Source organism: Tachysurus vachellii, chromosome 19, assembly GCF_030014155.1.
Source record: "Tachysurus vachellii isolate PV-2020 chromosome 19, HZAU_Pvac_v1, whole genome shotgun sequence".
NCBI lineage: Eukaryota > Metazoa > Chordata > Actinopteri > Siluriformes > Bagridae > Tachysurus > Tachysurus vachellii.
The window spans coordinates 20,353,910-20,369,976 of record NC_083478.1 but is presented as its reverse complement, the minus strand read 5'-3'; the positions used below and the strand labels follow the sequence as shown (position 1 = coordinate 20,369,976).

Sequence of the window (16,067 nt, the reverse complement as noted above, 5' to 3'; positions counted from 1 at the left end):
ACTTCAATAATAACGTGAAGACATCGGTACAAGCATTGGCCTTGAATTCCCAGAATGCAATGCAGCTACCTCAAGTCATCTTGGCTAGTTAGATATGTACGAGTTAACAAGTGCAATACCACTGCAGTGATGATCAAAGCGGTCAGAGATCCGGACAAACTAAAGGAATAAATTGTCTCTGCATCACTCTCCAAGCTAAAGCTGATGAAGATCACATGTTAATCATAATATGCTAATTATTCAGGGTGGAGTTTTCCTATAACGTGTGTCTATAAAGTCCGTTACTCATCGCTTATATTTCCAATGCTGGAAATGTGATCAGCAGAAAAACACGAACATGACGTCACCGATGCAGTGACTCGTACTGTAGGGTGAAGGCAGCCATGTTTGAAAGATGGAAAGAAGAGAAGCTCTCATGCAGGGTTAGGCTTGAACCTATCGAGACAGAAGCCGCGGTCCACTCTGAAGTGATCATGACTGTCGCTTGCTGCGCGTGCGGAGACCATGCTGTAGATCATAATAACTGGTAAACTCATTAGTTTAATGTGTACACTCATACTTTGGCTATTTATTGGAGTCTTTTGATTTTTGAGCATCGAGCAGACACAATATGGTATCATTAAAAATGGGCCTTGGTTGGTTCTTTCAATAATGATCATCTAGAAGAGCCAATTTAATCTAATGATGTTTTTCAATGCCGCTATTTAAAACAACGCTACAACGCTGCCATGTACCTCACTTCAGAGTGGGCCGTCCTGAGAATGTACCGACTGAAGTACACACTGTCTCTCGTAAAGATTTTTATTCCTCCGTGAACCGAAAGGACGACGTCTTCTAAATTGGTAAAGTGCACCTGGGGATGTGCAGGTAAGTTAATAAGCACGCTGCCGCTCGGTTAGTCAGAGTTCCAGCATCACCAATAGGAGTAGAGCCAAATAGAATTGGAACTAAAGAGACAGATTTACAGATATTTACCATTGGGTAACAGCTGTGGCTGATGTAGCTGGTGCTGGTTACTCCTTTCCTCTGCACATACACACACACACAGACACACAGATCGTAAAGAAAAACATGAATTTAGTGCTTTAACCTTCACCCATATGCCAGAGTGTGAGGAGACATTTATTATTGTGACCAGGACTCTAACCAAACCTCTTTGGTTTCTCTGAAGCAGTAACACATCTATTGACGTATTCCAATTCTTACCCGCTCGTTTAGACCTGTAATTCAATACCTTTATTTTATTTCATTTAATTGAGACTGTTTACAATAATGACCTGACTTGTTTACAATCTGAATCCCTGACCTGATTAACCTGCCTGAAATTACAGCATTACCCTAATGATAGCAATAAAGGGCCTTGAGGTTGCACTTGTCACAGTCGGGAGCAAATGAGTTACAGGCGGCGGCGAGTCAGACTTGTGTTAGTGAGAGCTACACTTACGAGAGCAATCATGCAGTTAGCATGCGACATTTAAAGCAAGCCTCTGAGCAAGAGCAGGCCTCACACAGTGTGCTTAGCGCAAAAAAAATAAAAAAATACAACAGGCTGAAAACCACCACAAGGCAAATTAGTCATCAGTTAAAACTTCAACACTTTGATAATGAAAAATGATTTCATGAATCATGAAAAAAAAAAGCTAGTTATGCTAACCAGTTGCAGAACGTGTGGGCTAGCAAGAGTTCAAGCAAAAAAATAATAATAAACTGACTGGTAACGAGTGGCTTTTATTCATTATTAGCAATGCTGGACTCATTAAGATAATAAACAGGTCCGTCAACTGTTAACTGAAGTTAACCCTGACGAAATGTTTATGAAAAGTAAAAAGATCATTTCATTACAAAATAAATCTTGTAGGTCATTTATGATCACATTAAATTATAAAGATTATTATTTTACATTTTGTTTTGAGATGTAGGAAACATATCAGGAACTGATAGCATGGTAAACATCTTGTGTTTGGCTAACAACAATTTCCAGCAAAGGCTTTACAGAAGTGAAGAGTGTGGTTAACACGCTGAGTCACGTGTACTGGCTTTCAGTGATAAGAACACTACGTGACACCTGGAGGCAACCAAACATGCAGCTAGCAGCTTTAGCTATAGCTAAGCCAAGTAGATTTACCAATAAACATCGTCTGAGGTCTTTCAAACATTCACGTAGATTCTATAATTGCAGATTTACATGCAGATGTCTGAGAGTGAAATTTAGCAGAGTTATGGCATGAAATCATGAAGCGTTTCTCTCTGATTTTATTTAGGGTTTTGTCTCAACCTGCAGACTGGACAATTTAACTATATGACCAGTTTTACTAACAGTTTACTGTTTCCAAATTTTGTTCTCTTTTTTCCGGAACCACAGTTCTCTTTTTTCGGAGAAAACGGTTTTGAGGGATTTCTCATTTGTCTGGGCTCACGTAAGGAAAATGTTTTCCTGCTGCTGTAATTGTTTTCCGATTCTGTCTTAGTGCATTAAATGGTAATCTGTTGGTGTGAGTGATTGTGTGGACATGTGTGTGATGTTTTTATACTCGTTTCTAAGAATCTGCTTCGAGATTCGGTTGAAAACTGTGGAAGAGGCAGGCTGATAATTGACCGCTGTTGGAAAATAGGAGGACGAGGACACAGGAGAAGGAGAGTTGGCTAAAGAAGAATAAAGAATGAAAGAAGTGCATTACATCTAAAATGTTTACGGTAATTAAACCATGACCTTGAAACCTGAATATGAATTAGTGCTCATTTTTACCCCATTTTCTCACAATTCCCACCCACTCGAGATCTCCTATACAGTATATTACACAACAGCAACCAACTGAGCCACTGCATCTTTTCAGACACTTGCACCATTCAGAAGCCCCCAGGAACGACTTTCCCCCCAAAAAAATACAGTATAGGAGCTTTCAGTAAAAGTGGGTGGAAACATTCCCACTGAATGTAAGAAGAAAAACATTTTATTTGAATTTTATTTGCCATAAAGAGACATAAAGAAGATAGCCAATCAATACCTTCATTAGATACTAAGACTCCTTCCTTACTCCTCAAGTTGGTAACACTATCCTTGCACGGAATATGATGTCACCGCCCCACGGAGACCCCAGAGAGCTTAGACTACTACCATGGGCTTCATTGTTTAATACAAAATAGATACATTTACTTGACCAGGGTTACGGTTGGATCTGGGTACAGATTAGCAATTGGACTGGGGCATACCGCACTGTCTGGTGGAAAAGTGCTACAAAAGCCTCTGTTCCACAGAGTAATCGAAATTTCATAGTGATTTTATGAACTGAGATAGTTTTAGGATGTGGTCTCATCAAAACTCGATCAAGTTAAGACATTTCTAAGCCAACAGAAACACTGCACGTCTGACCGACTAACTCGGATATATAACGAACAAATAAAATTAGTGACCGCATAGTGGAAACACTGTACCGGGAGACTGATTCACGGACAAATAGATGGACTGACTGAAACGGCTGGTGAATAAAATGACAGAAATACAAGCTGACTGACAGAAATACTAGCCAGCCCTTTCCAAACCCAGTCAGCTGACCAGCAAAAACAGATTTAGTGTCTGCCATCTTTATGGTGATTGAGGCTACATTTAAAGAACACAATGAAATGTTTTCCAGATTTTTAAAAATCATTCTTCCGAGTATCTTTCCTCCTCCGACGCTGTCTTGCTGTCACTCCAAGGCTCACAGTGGAATCATTAAGAAGTTATGCTATTATAATTTTGTTTTTCTAGCTAAGGGATTCCTGCAGAGGTTGAGTGGGACCCTTCTGGCCTCGCCGTTGTCTCATTGGTTGAATGACTGAGGCCTTGTATGAGACCGGGGGCTAATCGCAGGGTGTCTGGTTTGATCCATTCAGTAACAGAGAAAGGAAAAGGAAGAGGCCAGCCAAACTACTGTTCAATCAGGGACAGCTATAAAATACCATATAAATGTATGAGTATAATTTAGCTGCTTTCAGATTATATGTGCCAATCAAATATTGGCTAGGAAGTACACAGGACTGCTGTATTTGGCTACAGCGATGACTGGATAAAAATGTCACCGTCCTAAAGAAAGTGAATGTTTTCAGTGCAGCATGTTAAGCAAACTAGATTTAAAAAAAAAAAAACACAGCAGGCATATTTTTATAAACAGCAAACTTGGATTAAATTACCAGAGTGTCCATAGCCTTGTTAAGTCCCTGGGTTTTACCCATTAAACCCATTACAGAGCAGTGATTTTGTATTTAAAATCTTGGCTCCTATTATTGCACATTAGCAGCATTAGGAATAAAAAAGGAGAAAGGCAATGAAAAGTCAGGAGGAAGCAGATCAAACAAGCAAGCTCTAGTAGAAAAGCCTCATGCTGGGTGACTGCTGTACCAGATTAGAGCAAGCAGAGGCACTGGCAGAGTTTCTGCACATATGTCTAACATACTATCATGTACATTTAAGTCAAATCGGGTGAGTAAGTGATTGTGTAGTCAGCTTTCATTTTATGGCTCCCTGGATTCCAGTAAATAATTTTTTGTGACTAGACTAATGGTAACTGGAATGTATGGATTGAAATGGAGCGTTACAACAGGACAATGAGAACATTGTGAAATACTTAAAATGGCTTTGCGAAACACCCCATCGCTCTTAAGGTACCCAAGGACACTAAGACACAGACCAAACCCAGTCAAAGGGTCATGCACATAAGCCAATGTTGATTTAGGATCAAATTTTACTTTTAATATCATAATTAAAAGCAGCAATAGACCACATTGGCATACTTGTACACTTCACATGAACATTAGACTTGAAGACTCCACTGAATAAATACCTTTCAACATACTTACCATAGCATTAGATTTACTCTTGGGTTAGACAGAGGTTAAGCCTTAGACTTGTTCAGGTACAAGTAGGATGAGGGGCAGGTCTAATAATCACCTGCCCCTGAAAGGAGATTGGGAGACAGAACCATACCATAACTGGACTGGTAGAGTCTAGTATCAAGTGGAGAGGAATAACTAGATCTGACCTGGCCAGTTTATGCTGATGGGTGAGGGTAAGAGGTTAGGGAGTATGTGGGTTTTGGACCACAAATGGGTCTTAATGACTAGGTACAATCAGGGAAAGGAGACACACAAGGGTGAACCATTAACAAGAACTAGGAGTCAGGTCTCCTACCTGGCCAGACATGATCAGGGAGTGGGATACACTTAGCACTTCCCTGTTAAGTTAAGGTCAGGGGGCAGATACAGTCAAGATTTCAGGTTTACCTGACCAGGTAGAAGTGTGGGTTTGAACATACCTGGTCCTAACCGGCTAAGTACTGTAAGTGGGTGAAACCAGACTGAGTAGAACAAGGAAAAAGAGTGAGGGATGAAGCCAGAACCAGGTCTTACCTGGGTAGGTAGACCCACAGGGAGAAGACAGCAATGACTTACCTACACATGTCTTGCCATCAGAGTGCAGTGCGAACTTCATGTGGCAAGAACAGCGTGGCCCATGGTCGGTCTCCTCACAGATGTGCTGACAGCCGCCGTTACCATAGTTACAGGTCACTGAAAGAGCCACAGATAAGGGTAAGAAGAAATGAGAAATCAAACCAGAGCAAGCACAATCTACTCTAAATGATACCCGACATGAGCCATGGGTAGGCAAGTCTGGTCATGCAGTACCATGCCACCGCAGAATATGCTAATGCTTCCAGTGACATTCATTTGTGTGGCCAAAGCATTTCTAAAAAGAATATTTTATTCAGGATACAATTTAAACATGCAGCCAAGTAGTTCAGGGGTCTTGCTTGTGGAGCCTATGTGGCTTTCTGGGATTCCTGTGAATAAATCTTTTAATTATGAATTTTCATTTACTAGCTTAAAATTTGATCTCCCATAAAAAGTAGGGGGTGAAAGCGCCCATCTTTCCCTTTTTCTATATACAAGTATAAACAAATTCCATGAACCGCACTATATCAGATAATATTTGGGTACTCTCTTGAGGAAACTATCTGCTTACAATTATGTGTGTTACTTATGGAACCAAATGTTTCTTAGCGGGCAACATGTAATAGGCAAAATGTATTAAAAAGTCCCCATGGAACATTTTTTCAGTCTACAGAGGTGAGACTGAAATGTATGTCGACTGGAGCAGGCAGCTGATGACAGAAGGAGAGCAGGGTCTTGTCTCCACACACTACACAACACGGCTTTGTCTACACATGCCTTTTTACTGTTCCACCTTTCGTCTCATGCCCTTTTTCAGGGAGTAGAATAACACTTCTGCTTTAGTGTTCTCCAGCTAGTCCATCTAGCAGACCCAGACAGGACTGACAGCATGAACTCCATGACATAGCAAGCACTAAAAAGATCTAGCTCAGAGGCATACCGCAATCTCCAGAGATTACCGCAATACTTCATGTATACGTTTAAGCTTAGCAAAGATGATTTCAGATGTATTCATGGACAGGGAACGTGTGCTTGGAGAATCTATCTATTCTCCCACCTAAGTGGGATCTTTTAAAAGAAATGGACCAGTAGAAGTGCAGAAGTGGAATGGAACAGAAATACACTGAAGCAGTAGAGCTTCTGGGAATCCTCTAGTCCTTTGCAAAATACCAAAAAACCAAAATTGCACAGTGTTGCAAATCTCACCCAACTGGTGCTGCAAAAGCTGGTAAATGCTTGCACTTTCACCAACCTTGCACTTTCAGATTATCACTTACTTTGCGTTTTCCAGAATTAACCCAGTAACCAAGCTGAAACAAAGCAGTCAGTGACATTTCTAAGAATATACGTATATTGGAAGTGCGGTGGCATTGTGCGAAGGCATTACTTGGTTTTGTGAAACACTAAATCTCTTTGTATTTTAAACTCTTCTATCCTGTTCTGGATTATAATACAAATATTTCCTGCTAGATTTCTTGATTTAGATGTTTGCTGATAACCCAAAAACTAAAAAAGGGAACTAGGGAACTAATATTTTCGTATAGCTCTACCTATGGAGTAGTGTTTTTAAGACAGATATACTCACACTTGCAGTCGCGGTTGTTCTTGGTGAGCTGGAAGCCCGGTCTGCACTCGCAGGCGATGCCTCCTTTTGGAGTTTCCCTGCAGATATGAGCACAGCCGTGGTTTTTGTCCATGCACGTGGGACCTTCCTTTGTCCCATTCATGCGCACTGCGGAAACAAACGCAAATCTTTGAAACAGATGTGTGTGGTAGGTGTTAATTCAGTCATTTTATCATGAAAGAAATGAAGTTTGGTGTCTATTAAAACACCCTAGAAGAAAGATCGCCTTAATTCTCTCACCACTTGCATTGTAATTTTAAGAAAATTTAAATGTGAAGAGCAACACTTGATGTGAGACATTGTCAAGTAGCTGGCCTTCATTCGGCCAGGGATTAGTCATGTTTTATGTTTTATGTACCATGATTTTGGGCGTCCAGTCTCCTTTATTTCTTCACTGGATGATAACCCAAACAACCTCAGTCTCAGAACCAACACAAAGATTTTGTATTAAATTCAACAATTAGACTGGATCAGTGGGGCAGTGGTGGCTCAACTGGTTAAGGCTCTGGGTTGTTGATCGGAGGATCCGGGTTCAAGGCCAACCTGCCACTGCTGGGCCCTTGAGCAAAGCCCTAAACCCTCCCTGCTCCAGCGGCGCTGTATCATAGCTGCCCCTGCACTCTGACCCCAACTTCCTCAGTTGGGGTATGTGAAGAAAAGAATTCCACTGTGCTGTAATGTATATGTGGCAATAATAAAGGCTTCTATGCCCCCGTTCTTCTTCTATCAGTTGCATGATGAATAGATTAATGCACTCTATAAATTCTAAGAATAAAACTAAAGAAACAGCTTCACAAATCCATTCACTCGATAACCTCCACCTAACCCATGAACCCACACCTTACTCTGAAATGTCTAGAGGACCCAACGATGGACGGATTTACTGCACAACATGGAACCTGTTACATTCCATTGCATAAAATCAAGTCTGGGCTACAGATTTAAAAGGAGTATCTTCATCTATCCATTAGCATGTCAGGTTACAGGCACTTCTGCTCTGGTGCAGCAGGAAAATCATCAGCTGAGAGCGGTGTGAGGGTGAAAAGGCTTGCTTTTCTTTGACTGACCCCAGTGCACGCTCCTGCTCAGCCATGTTTGGAGAGTAAAAGGAGAACCGTGGCACCCGGCCGACTCCAGATCCCATGGTGCATCTGTGTCAATAGCATGTGTCCGCGGCATGGGAAACTAGCCGAGCTCGCTTGAATTGCTCAGCATTGAGGCGTGAAGCAAGAGATTTGGAATACATTTTTGGAGACACAGACCAAGATTCAGGTTAGAGTAGTAAAGACGATGGATGTTTTGCTGATCTGCAAATCAGAGTTTTCAAAATAAAGGGCAACAGGTTTAGATTTAGCACTCGGTCATTTAAAACGTTCACCAAAGAGTTGCTGGTATCCTCAAATCTGATTGGTCAGAAGGTTTTGACGGTAGTGCAGCTGCAAAGGGTTAATTAATGCACCCGATCTTCTAATATATAGGATTATTTAAATCAGTTCCTTATCCTTTCTGTCAATTTTACTGATTGCTTCTGGACTTGCTTCTAGTGTGTACTAGACACTCCATGTAATCTGTCGATAATACAACAACCGCTCGATCCACTGCATCCAACAGTATTGCAAGCGACCTCTCACACCTCTCATGGACTCTTCACCTTCCTGCCATCCTGCAGAAAGTACAGGGTCCACAGCAGTTTCTTCCCCAAACCAGGAAGATTACTCAACACTGTGAACATTCCCCTGGGCTAATCAGATACCAGAGCCAGCCTGACTCAATAACACTGTACACTACACTGCACTTTTCTCATTTTTTGATGCAGTATTGCTGCTACACTACCATGTAGTTTAATCGAAGAAGTCTAACAATAAATGGATTTAAAATTGTGTTGTTATTAAAACATTCATCTTCTACCGCTTATCCGAACTACCTCGGGTCACAGGGAGCCTGTGCCTATCTCAGGCGTCATCGGGCATCAAGGCAGGATACACCCTGGACGGAGTGCCAACCCATCACAGGGCACACACACACACTCTCATTCACTCACACAATCACACACTACGGACAATCTTCCAGAGATGCCAATCAACCTACCATGCATGTCTTTGGACCGGGGGAGGAAACCGGAGTACCCGGAGGAAACCCCCGAGGCACGGGGAGAACATGCAAACTCCACACACACAAGGCTGAGGTGGGAATCGAACCCCCAACCCTGGAGGTGTGAGGCAAACGTGCTAACCACTAAGCCACCGTGCCCCCCGTTATTAAAACAGAATTTTTTTATTTATATATTTATGGAATGAGTCTCCAGTGTCAGAGGTAAAGCTGGTTCTTTCATTTTTCCTCATGTTGTGGTTTCTTAACCTTAAGCTACAATCGGTTTTGTCTTATTGAGGACAGGAGGAAGTAAAGTTAATGGTTATAGAGTTTGACTCCTAACACTAAGGTTGTGGGTTCGAGTCTCGGGCCGGCAATACTACGACTGAGGTGCCCTTGCAATGTAACATGCAATGCTTTTTAATTTCACTTATATCATTTTAAACAAATCCACTCTAAAATCCTTTCACTTCCATGACCCCACCGTCCTAACGTGCTCGTCACGTCTCAGCTCGACACATTTATGTCTGTGCTCGGATTCAGTTAGAACATTTTATCTGAACGTCGTCTGATAACTGAGACTAAACAAGGTCACGGTTAGGATTCGCTTCATAACCAATAAAATTCTGAACTCCAGGAAAAACAGGATCAAAAATCCACATGGCTGTATTTCCTTCCGTCTCAGAAAAAAGAAAACACCAAATCAAATTTCTTTCTGACGCCTGAAAACCCCCACCCCATCCACACCCCCCAGAGGTTACCCTTCTTCCTGCAGACTCATTCATCAGACCTGGCTTGTGGTTTGAGACACTCTGAAGAGTCATAAAGGGTTTAAGTGCTGATGCGATGCCTCTTTTTTCCTCTGTACTGTGGTGTAGCACACAATATTCTAAGGTTTGAACTTCCCGGTAGTTATTGTAGAGACTCCTGAGACTCTGCCTTCAAGAAATGTGTCGGTAATTGATTGAAAACAGGTGAAGGAAAAGGAGCTAGAAACGAGAGCTACAGCCAGGAAGGGAAAATGACGAAGGAAGGAATTATGAAAGGGTCTAAGCGAGAAAATGCACTAATTAGACTGTTTACACAAGTGTACCGAGTGCTGATGAATCTGAAGACAAATAAAAAAGTCTAAGAAAAGGTTTTTTAAAAAAAACAAAAGACAAAAATTCCAAAACAAGAGCAATTCGTATCATTTGAAAATCAAACATCCAAAACGTTTACTGAAGATGAAATGAATGAACTGGAATCAAATCAAATGGAACGAATCCAATATGATGTACATTTGATTTGAGTCGAGTTAATCTGATCTAATTTTATATTGTTATATTATTATCTGATCTAATCTGATGTTATTCTGATGGTATTGTCATAAAACAAGGTTCTACAGGGTTCTGGTAGTATTTTATAGCATAAAACCCTGAGGATAAATCACTTCCCTGTAATATTTCTCAGAGAGATTTTTAATGGATTGTAATTTCACAGGGTTAGTGGTTAGCAAGTTTGCCTCACACCTCCAGGGTTGGGGGTTCGATTCCCGCCTCTGCCTTGTGTGTGTGGAGTTTGCATGTTCTCCCCGTGCCTCGGGGGTTTCCTCCGGGTACTCCGGTTTCCTCCCCCGGTCCAAAGACATGCATGGTAGGTTGATTGGCATCTCTGGAAAATTGTCCGTAGTGTGTGATTACGTGAGTGAATGAGAGTGTGTGTGCCCTGCGATGGGTTGGCACTCCGTCCAGGGTGTATCCTGCCTTGATGCCCGATGACGCCTGAGATAGGCACAGAGGTAGTTTGGATAAGCGGTAGAATATGAATGTCATTTCATATTTTTAAATGTTGAAATTCTCCTGAACTCTTTGTGTAAGGTCTACAGTTGCACTGACTGTCATCATCCCCATCAGCACTGGAGTACAGGGTCTGTGTCATGACCATGACAGTGCACTCTGCATATTTTTCTTTCTGAGATAAGCCCAGACACAAAGGTAACAGAATATCACAGGTATCAAAGCCGTAACATGCTGGAATTTCAGAGGCCCACGTTCGGATCTCGTTGCCAACCTTAACGCCGGCTCTGACGTGCGAGCGGCTATCTAACGTCAAAGCCTCCGCTTTTCAGCAACACCTTTGTGCAACGGTGAAGAAACTCAAAAGCCTCGCTGATTGGCACGAGCCTGGTGTGTGACGAACACTTTGTGCTTAGCGCCTGTGAACCATAGCGGCGTAACATACGTACGAACATATCTTTTATCCTCTTGTCTCTACAGAGCTTTGGCTAAAGACATAGCTGACACAGGGAATGTAACACAAACCATTTAAAAAGAAAACAAGCAACTCTTATTTTTCCTCTTTCAGAAGCACCGGCTCGTTGTGCTCAGAATGATCACTTTTTACTTCACTGCTGTACCTGTTCATGGTTATGATACGGTACAATATATGCAAATGAAAATGAAAGCTAGTCAATTTAGCAGTCAGCGGTAACGGTACTAGCAAAACCCATGATGATTTGCGAATTAGAAGTTCAATAAAAATTAGACATTAAATAACGTCTACTCGTTGCTGTACTGTCTTTGTGCTTATTATTATTCCATTGTGTCTTATGTAAGGAATACAATGGAGCAAAATTCCAGTATAAAATAAATCAGTACAAATGATTCAGTTCCATTTGATTCGAGTCGATTCGACTCACTCACTCACTCACTCATTTTCTACCGCTTATCCGAACTACCTCGGGTCACGGGGAGCCTGTGCCTATCTCAGGCGTCATCAGGCATCAAGGCAGGATACACCCTGGACGGAGTGCCAACCCATCACAGGGCACACACACACACTCTCATTCTCGGTTTCTCTCCACTCCGTTATCAGTTCGTTAGACTGAAGGAGTCATTAAAGCTACCTGTAAAGTGTTAAGGCCTAATGAGCACGTATCAGCCCACAGAGCCATAAAACTGGGATTTATGGAGTAGTTTTACACTTCTGTACTGAGGCTGGAGGAAAAACAGCAGACACGACTGAACAGCGTGTTTCACTGCATCAGGATCCAGATCCCAGAAAACTCTTTGTAAAGAATCCAAAACGACCGGATTCGCTGATAAAGGAGACGTTTGACTATTTAAATATTAAAAGCAAAGTTAAATATTTTCCTCTGACACCATTTGCCAAAGTGTGTTTCTCTTAAAGTTACATTCAATTAAGTAAATTATTTTATTAAAGTTATTGGTGCGCGTATCTATTCTGGATAAAAAAAAGTTTTAAATAAATAAATAAATAAATAAATAAATAAATAAATAAATATCATAGTTCAGGCTGTATAAAGAATTCAGTATCATAGTTTTCAGTAAACTGCAGCACAAACGAAGACTTTTAAACAAGAAGAGATTTAAAGCTGTGTGAAATAAATAAGTTACTATAAAAAAAACAAAAAAGACACCTGACATCAGTCCGAGTTTCTAAAAGCTATATACTGTATTTTAGCTTTCTTCATCCTTCTCTTCTTCATGAATAAGATTCAAGTTGAAAAAAAAAACAATTTTCCAATCATCCGACGTCTTCTGCCACGCCGGTGCCACGGCACATACGGCGCCCGAGCTAACAGATGATTATACGAGCATTTCTCCTGCTTCCCCTCAAATAATGAAGCATTAAAACGTTTAATGAGCCGATATAAAATCCAGAGAGTGAGTGGAAACACGGAACAGGAGCAGCCGAGGAAAAACGTCACAGCACTAAATAAACGACGGCAAAATAACGTTTTTTTCCTACATGATGCACAAAAAAAGGACTAAACCGGACACACCATGAGACAAACTGAAGGTTAATAAGAACAAAACGTTGTAAATAAATCATAATGAAGAATTTCCCTCCTGTATTGTTACTAACCGCCGACACTGGAGACTAAAAGTGGTGAGCTCAACTGGTGAAGGCTCTGGGTTGTTGATTGTAGGATCGGGGTTCAAGGCCCAGCACAGCCAAGCTGCCACTGCTGGGCCCTTGAGTAAGGCCCTCAACTCTCCCTGCTCCAGCGGTGCTGTATCATAGCTGCCCCTGCACTCTGACCCCCAACCTCCTCAGTTGGGGTATGTGAAGAAAATAATTCCACAGTGCTGTAATGTATATCGTCGCTGTCAGGCGGAATCCTCGTATCTCCAAAACCGTTATTTTTCAGGAAATTCAAAAAACGCCGTACCTTATCTGCAGTGCACAGGGTTTAGTCCGCGTTGCAGTGGATTGTCTTGCGCTAAATTCCTGTCCTCAGATGAGCACCAGAACTAGCGGGGGGTCAAGATTTTTTTTTCTTTGAGCCCAGTGTTTTGAAGACATTTACCTCAGAAGACGTGTTGATTCGTTGCGACTCTTCTTGAGGAGAAATATGCCGTGAAGCTCTCCCGCGGAGTGAGGAAGAGGTGGACAGTTGAAGTGTCCAATGGAGTTATGAGATTTGCGCTCAAGCTATTTTCAAGACTTTAGATTGGTGAATAACTTGTAAAAATAACAGACCCACGTGGGGACTGACCAATAGCATCGATATTGACCAAATTTGGACATACGAGGTTTCCGACCGACAGCAACGATATGTGGCGACAATAAAGGCTTCTATGCAAACGACTCCTCACAGAAATCAGTAACAACTTCCGTAACTGAGCTTCCGTTCTACTGATTAAACACCAAAACCATTCAATCTGAAGCTGTGAAAGTCTCTGATGAGCTTCATCCAAATGTGATGCCGATAAAGCATGATATGAAATCAGCGCCTTGACTTCGGTGAGCTTTCCTTTCCTCCGGGTCACTGTGTTCGGTCTCGTCTGTGAAGGTGCGACAGAGTCGAAGTTCTTTGGCGGTTATGAGAGAACGTGAGGAAAGACGAACATAAGACAGAATGATCGACTCACACACATCATTCGTTATGATCGTTCACTATTTACTTTATTTTTTTACGCAAAAAAATGGCTGTTTTTTTTTTTCTTCTACCGCTTATCCGAACTACCTCGGGTCACGGGGAGCCTGTGCCTATCTCAGGCGTCATCGGGCATCAAGGCAGGATACACCCTGGACGGAGTGCCAACCCATTGCAGGGCACACACACACACACACACTCTCAGTCACTCACACAATCACACACTACGGACAATTTTCCAGAGATGCCAATCAACCTACCATGCATGTCTTTGGACCGGGGGAGGAAACCGGAGTACCCTGAGGAAACCCCCGAGGCACGGGGAGAACATGCAAACTCCACACACACAAGGTGGAGGTGGGAATCGAACCACCAACCCTGGAGGTGTGAGTCAAACGTGCTCTGTTTTTTTTTTTGATGGTTAAAAATATATTTCACCTTTTTTTACATTTAAATTTGTCTAATGTTAACTAACGTACATCAAACAAAAAATTCAGAGAGAATTCGAGTTCTTGAGACTAACATGAGACTCAGGGGGAGGGGGCGGGGCTACGCGGGTGTCGATCGTTCCAGATATCGAGTGGCTCCTTGTTTAGCTCTTGGCGAGTGGCTCCTTGTTTAGCTCTTGGCGAAAACCTTGTTTTTTTAAGAAGGAGTAAAATAATAATTCACGTCCTCTCCGGACCTTTACATAAAACCCTTTTACGATACGAATATGTAAATTCATGCCTGTAAATGCCGCTCTGAGTTGCCGTAAATCTGGTGACACTGGCGTATAGTCGAGCTAATACTCAGTAAAACTGACGTTAAAAGAACTCCTGTTGTATAGGAGTTGATATCGTTCCAGATATCGAGTGGCTCATCTGCCTTTAGCAGTGGGCGGAAAATTCCACCAAAATTCTATTTGATTTAAAGTTCTATTTTAATTTCAGATTAAATCGTGGCTCGTACAATAAAAATTTGTGCCTGAGCGTGAGGGATTCGTCAGAATTCCTTCAGGAGATAAAAAAAATAAAACAAGTTATAATAAGTTATTTCCTTTTATAAATAGATCGTGTTCACCGAATCTTTTTTAATTCGATTTGACTCCTAACCGAGTTCAGCTGTACCACTGGTGCCATTAACATAAGCGTTTGATTTAAAGTAGCACCCTGACGTCGCCGTGATGTTCTCCTCCACTGCAGACGTTCTGGGAGAGAAATAACGCTGAGCAGATGAGTGTGATCTCTGCTCCGTCTTCCTCCACCAGGGAACGAGGGAACGAGGGAACTGCAGCGCAACAATGTGGTGTTGGTGGATTTACTGCCATTCTGACCTCACCGTCCAAGAGGTTTTAATTTGGGAGCAATAAAACCAACATTAGGATGAAATATGGGAGATTAGCACAGGGATTTATCAAAACCCGGTCCAACAGAACAGGAGGGGAAAAAAGAGAGCTAAAGTAAACACGATAAAGGTTCTTGCTTCTTTCAGCTATTCGACAGGCTCGAATAACACGGCGCTTATGAAAGGCAAACACAGGCGGTTCTGTGAGCCAGACGGATCTCTGGAGGTGAAAGTTGGCTGCTGCTTGATTTCTCTGTCGTGCTTAAAAACAGGCAAACACGCAGTTTATCACAGAAGCCACTAAACATCTGATGCGTAGCAGCGGCATGAAGTCATGAGAAAGAGCAGCATTCGAATTAACCTCACGCAGAGCATCTGAGTGATCGTGAGTGGGCGTGGGGTTTGGGGAAGGGGTGGGGTGGGATGATGGGGCGGGGCTTCAGAGGTGGGGTCACTCACCTTTGGGCCGCTGGATGCAGGTGTGCTGGTTATCAGACAGAAAGAAGCCTTCTTTACAGCGACACTCGTAACTTCCCATCATGTTCACACACACCTGCTGACAGCCACCGTTCCCCTCCGAACACTCGTCTACATCTGTGAGAGAGAGAGAGAGAGAGACAGAGAGAGAGAGAGAGAGAGAGAGAGAGAGAGAGAGAAACAGAGAGAGAGTGAGAGAGAGAAAAAAACAGAGAGAGAGAGAGAGAGAGAGAGAGA

General features: G+C 42.2%; 1 protein-coding gene across 2 annotated transcripts in view; it reads right to left on the bottom strand.

Annotated features, from left to right (window-relative positions):
- scube3 (signal peptide, CUB domain, EGF-like 3) overlaps positions 1-16,067 on the bottom strand; it is a 79,624-nt gene that overhangs the window by 27,952 nt on the left and 35,605 nt on the right. Inside the window, exons 4-7 of one of the 2 annotated variants that reach the window (XM_060894400.1) lie at positions 15,813-15,947; positions 7,013-7,159; positions 5,428-5,544; positions 976-1,026 (exon numbers count right to left, since the gene is read on the bottom strand). In XM_060894400.1, coding sequence (XP_060750383.1) covers positions 976-1,026; positions 5,428-5,544; positions 7,013-7,159; positions 15,813-15,947 — 450 coding nt within the window. The remainder of the gene's footprint in view (positions 1-975; positions 1,027-5,427; positions 5,545-7,012; positions 7,160-15,812; positions 15,948-16,067) is intronic. The other variant, XM_060894401.1, reaches the window with a different exon arrangement.